Consider the following 3715-nt stretch of genomic DNA (forward strand, 5'->3'; position numbering starts at 1 on the left):
GTCTACTCTATCTATCTCTCTCTCTCTCTCTCTCTCTCTCTCTCTCTCTGTGTGTGTGTGTGTGTGTGTGTGTGTGTGTGTGTGTGTGTGTGTGTGTGTGTGTGTGTGTGTGTGCGCGTGTGCGCGCGTGCGTGTGACGTGTATCACGGTGCGTGATGCCGTGATCGCGTGCGTGCCTCAGAGACAGAGAAAACCGTGCCTTTAATTGCAGCAGCCAGCCGACTCACTGTAAGGCAAAAAAAAGTACCCCATGCGCCTGTATTGGTGGGTTGGTGTTGGAGGAGCGTCAGTCAGATCAGCAGTAAATGCTGTCCCATCAGATTTTGGCCCGACGGGCTGCCTCCCTGCTGCTGCTGTGCGCCTCTCCTCTCCTCTCCTCTCCTCCACGTCGGGCTGGACGCAAAGAACACCATGATGTTCACCACATTCAAAAAGGCACTTCTTTGAGGGTTGAGGGGTTGTAAGTAAGACCACGGAGGAGGAGAAGAACAACACGAGGGATTGGGACTGGAGAACTGAAGGCGTGCAGATCTGAGGGAACGGCAGTTTTCACACACACACACACACACACACACACACACACACACACACACACACACACACACACACACGGATCAACGCAACGCCGATCGAGGAGGAGCAGCACCGACGTACCGCTGCCGTGTTGTGTATAGCCTGAACAAAACGATTTGATATCCCATTTTAAGTTGTTCTGGCTCAACCATTACGCGCAAAAACATGTCATCGTCCGGCGGCAAGGACAACGGCGGTCATTACGCCAACTATGTGGGACCGTATCGCCTGGAGAAGACGCTGGGGAAAGGACAGACAGGTTAGTGAAAGATGCCGTATAGTGCATTATACGTCCCGCCGGGGTTACCTATAACCTGCACCGACACAAAACACTGCGCTGCTACTTTGTCATGGATGGATGCATAATTATCTATTGCCTTTTTTAACCACATTGCAAAGTCATAATCTCTCTCTCTACCTCCCAGTGCGGGGGTTAGTCGTTACAGAGGAACGCCAGGGGTTGGTGGTCGTTGCGGGTTGTATATGTATACTGTATGCGGCTCGGTGAAGCTGCAGGGGATGATGGTGGTGTGATATGACATGTTGCTATGATGATGATGATGATGATCATGTCCCTTTAATCCCTGTCGTCAGGCAGAGAGAGAGAGAGAGAGAGAGAGAGAAAGAGAGAGAGATAGAGAGACGCTAGATAAATGGATCTGTAATGTTGGCGTCTTGTCTGTGTGATCCCCCCCCCCCGTTTCTTCATTGGTGCCTATATTATGATGATTGTGTTGCAGCAGCATCCATATAGCCTACTGTTGTGAACACACACGGCCCCACTCTTGTGTTACACTAAATGTAGTGACCTGTCGAATTGTGTGATAACAGTGGAGAGTGAGTGGTGGTGCTTTTTGCCTGGGTTGTTATAAAACGTAGTTTTGGGCATCGCATCTCTAATGCCCCCCCCCCCCCCCCCCCCCGGCCGAAATAGAAGAAGGAGAGAGAAAAGAGAGCCATTTATGTCCGTTTATACCTGACTGAAATATAAAACACGGCAGCTTTTGGCCACAGATGCCACCACCACCGAATTTCCCTGATAGAGCAAAAACAGCGACACCTGGAGTCTCACAATTCGATAGGTCGCTACTTGTGCTGTAACAACCTGCTCTGCAAAACTAGGCAGGGCATTACATAGCGACACGATGATGATGCTGCTGCACTGTTACAGCACTAGGGCTGGGTGCTATCTGGCCTAATGCTTGTTGTCTCAGCAGTCGCACTATGAGTCCCACAGTTAGTTAGCATTATAGCAAATACACTGACATTATGCTCTCTCTCTCTCTCTCTCTCTCTCTCTCTCTCTCTCTCTCAAACACACACAAACCATTGGAACACAATGTATGTAGGCCACAGAGTGTATGACATTAGACATCCATATAGTGCCACCACTGTGCTCTATATTATCTGTCATGTTGTTCTTTTGGCCAATGGTGCCTTTTAAGAGGCCCAGTGAGTGACCCTCATGCCTCACACCACAACCCCATAGCCGGTGCGATGGCCTGGCTGCCTGGTGCGATGGTCTGACTGCCCGGTGCGATGGTCTGACTGCCTGGTGCGATGGCCTGACTGCCCGGTGCGATGGTCTGACTGCCCGGTGCGATGGTCTGACTGCCCGGTGCGATGGTCTGACTGCCCGGTGCGATGGTCTGACTGCCCGGTGCGATGGCCTGGTTGCCCGGTGCGATGGCCTTACTGCCCGTCTCCGCACTCCTCCTGAAACTTAGCTGAACCTTGAAGTGCTTAATGCCTCTGTGAGGGAAAGAAGATATAGACGTACGTGTGTGTGTGTGTGTGTGTGTGTGTGTGTGTGTGTGTGTGTGTGTGTGTGTGTGTGTGTGTGTGTGCGCGTGCACGCGCGCATTGAGCTGTTGATAGCTGTTATCATTGTGTTGAAAGCTTCAGTGCTGCGTTGCATATAGGCTACAAGCTACATGGAGGGATGCCCATATGTCATCACCACCTCCACTGACTCAGGATAAACACTGCTGTGTGTGTGTGTGTGTGTGTGTGTGTGTGTGTGTGTGTGTGTGTGTGTGTGTGACTGTGTGTGTGTTTTGTCTGTGTCATGCAGGGTGGTGATGTGTTTGTGTGCATGTACAGTTTATGGATTTGTAATGTATGCAACATGCACATCATGTCTGCCTATCTGATAGGCCTATACTGTATATATGTCTTTGATGTGCATCTATTTCTACCATATACGTTTAGAGGGAGGTTTATTCGCATGCAGAATGAGAGGGGACCCCCCCGCCCACCCCTCCTCTCTCTCTCTCTCTCTCTCTCTCTCTCTCTCTCTCTCTCTGTGATTGGCCTGAGGAGCTGCTGAGATTGGCTCAATTACCTGCATGGGTAAGGTTAGATTAACCAACATCTGTTCTGACGGCATGGCGGACCCAATCAGAACCTTCCTCCCTCGTTGCCGCAATTCATCCTCCCGTACTATTCCTGTGGGCGGACGGATGCAATGGGCACTTTATCCTTTAGAATGTCTGAGGCAGTGTTGTTTTTGGCAGCAAAATTTCGATTTTAGGTTTAGTCATATAGTCTCTTTTTTTTTTTTTTTTAAGATATTTTTTTGCGGCTTACGCCTTTTATTGATTTTTTAAGGGACAGATAGTAGGCTGACAGGAAACGGGAGAGAGATGGGGGGATGACATGCGGTAAAGGCCGTGTCGGGTCCGGGAGTCGAACCCGCGGCACACCGCGACTGGATCACCAGTCCGGTGCCCAGACCGTTACGCTACGGCCTGGGCCAGTCATATAGTCTCTTGAATAGTTTTCAGTTAGTCGCCCCTGGAATGTTTTAGTGTTTAGTCCAGTTTTAGTCGACTAAATGTCATGAGATTCTTTGGCGACTAAATCTACAGTTGATTTAGTCGAACAGAATGTATTTCGGCGGGCCTTGATGCCGTCGTAATGACTTGCTGAAAACAGCCGATCTACAAGCCCACAAGCTTGTAGATCGGCTATTTTCAGCATGCAACTAAAATGAGTTATACAGTGGATCTCTTGTCCACTATAGTCCCTTCCTAAGATTTTAGTCTTTAGACGAAATTGTCAGTATCTTAGTTTCAGTCATCATTGCGTAGTTTTCATTTAGTTTTCGTCGGTGGAAAAAAGGTAGTCTTCGTTTTATAGT

At 49.3% G+C, this 3715-nt stretch overlaps 1 protein-coding gene across 1 annotated transcript in view; it reads left to right on the top strand.

Moving 5' to 3' along the window:
• Nucleotides 1-718: 718 nt before the first annotated feature.
• brsk2b (BR serine/threonine kinase 2b) overlaps nucleotides 719-3715 on the top strand; it is a gene marked incomplete at its 3' end in the record, with an annotated part of 137228 nt that continues 134231 nt past the window's right edge. The window contains exon 1 of the mRNA XM_083759332.1: nucleotides 719-832. Within this exon, the coding sequence (XP_083615458.1) occupies nucleotides 739-832 (94 nt within the window). The 5' untranslated portion in view covers nucleotides 719-738. The remainder of the gene's footprint in view (nucleotides 833-3715) is intronic.

This window comes from Protomyctophum parallelum, assembly GCF_964188405.1.
Source record: "Protomyctophum parallelum genome assembly, chromosome: 2".
NCBI lineage: Eukaryota > Metazoa > Chordata > Actinopteri > Myctophiformes > Myctophidae > Protomyctophum > Protomyctophum parallelum.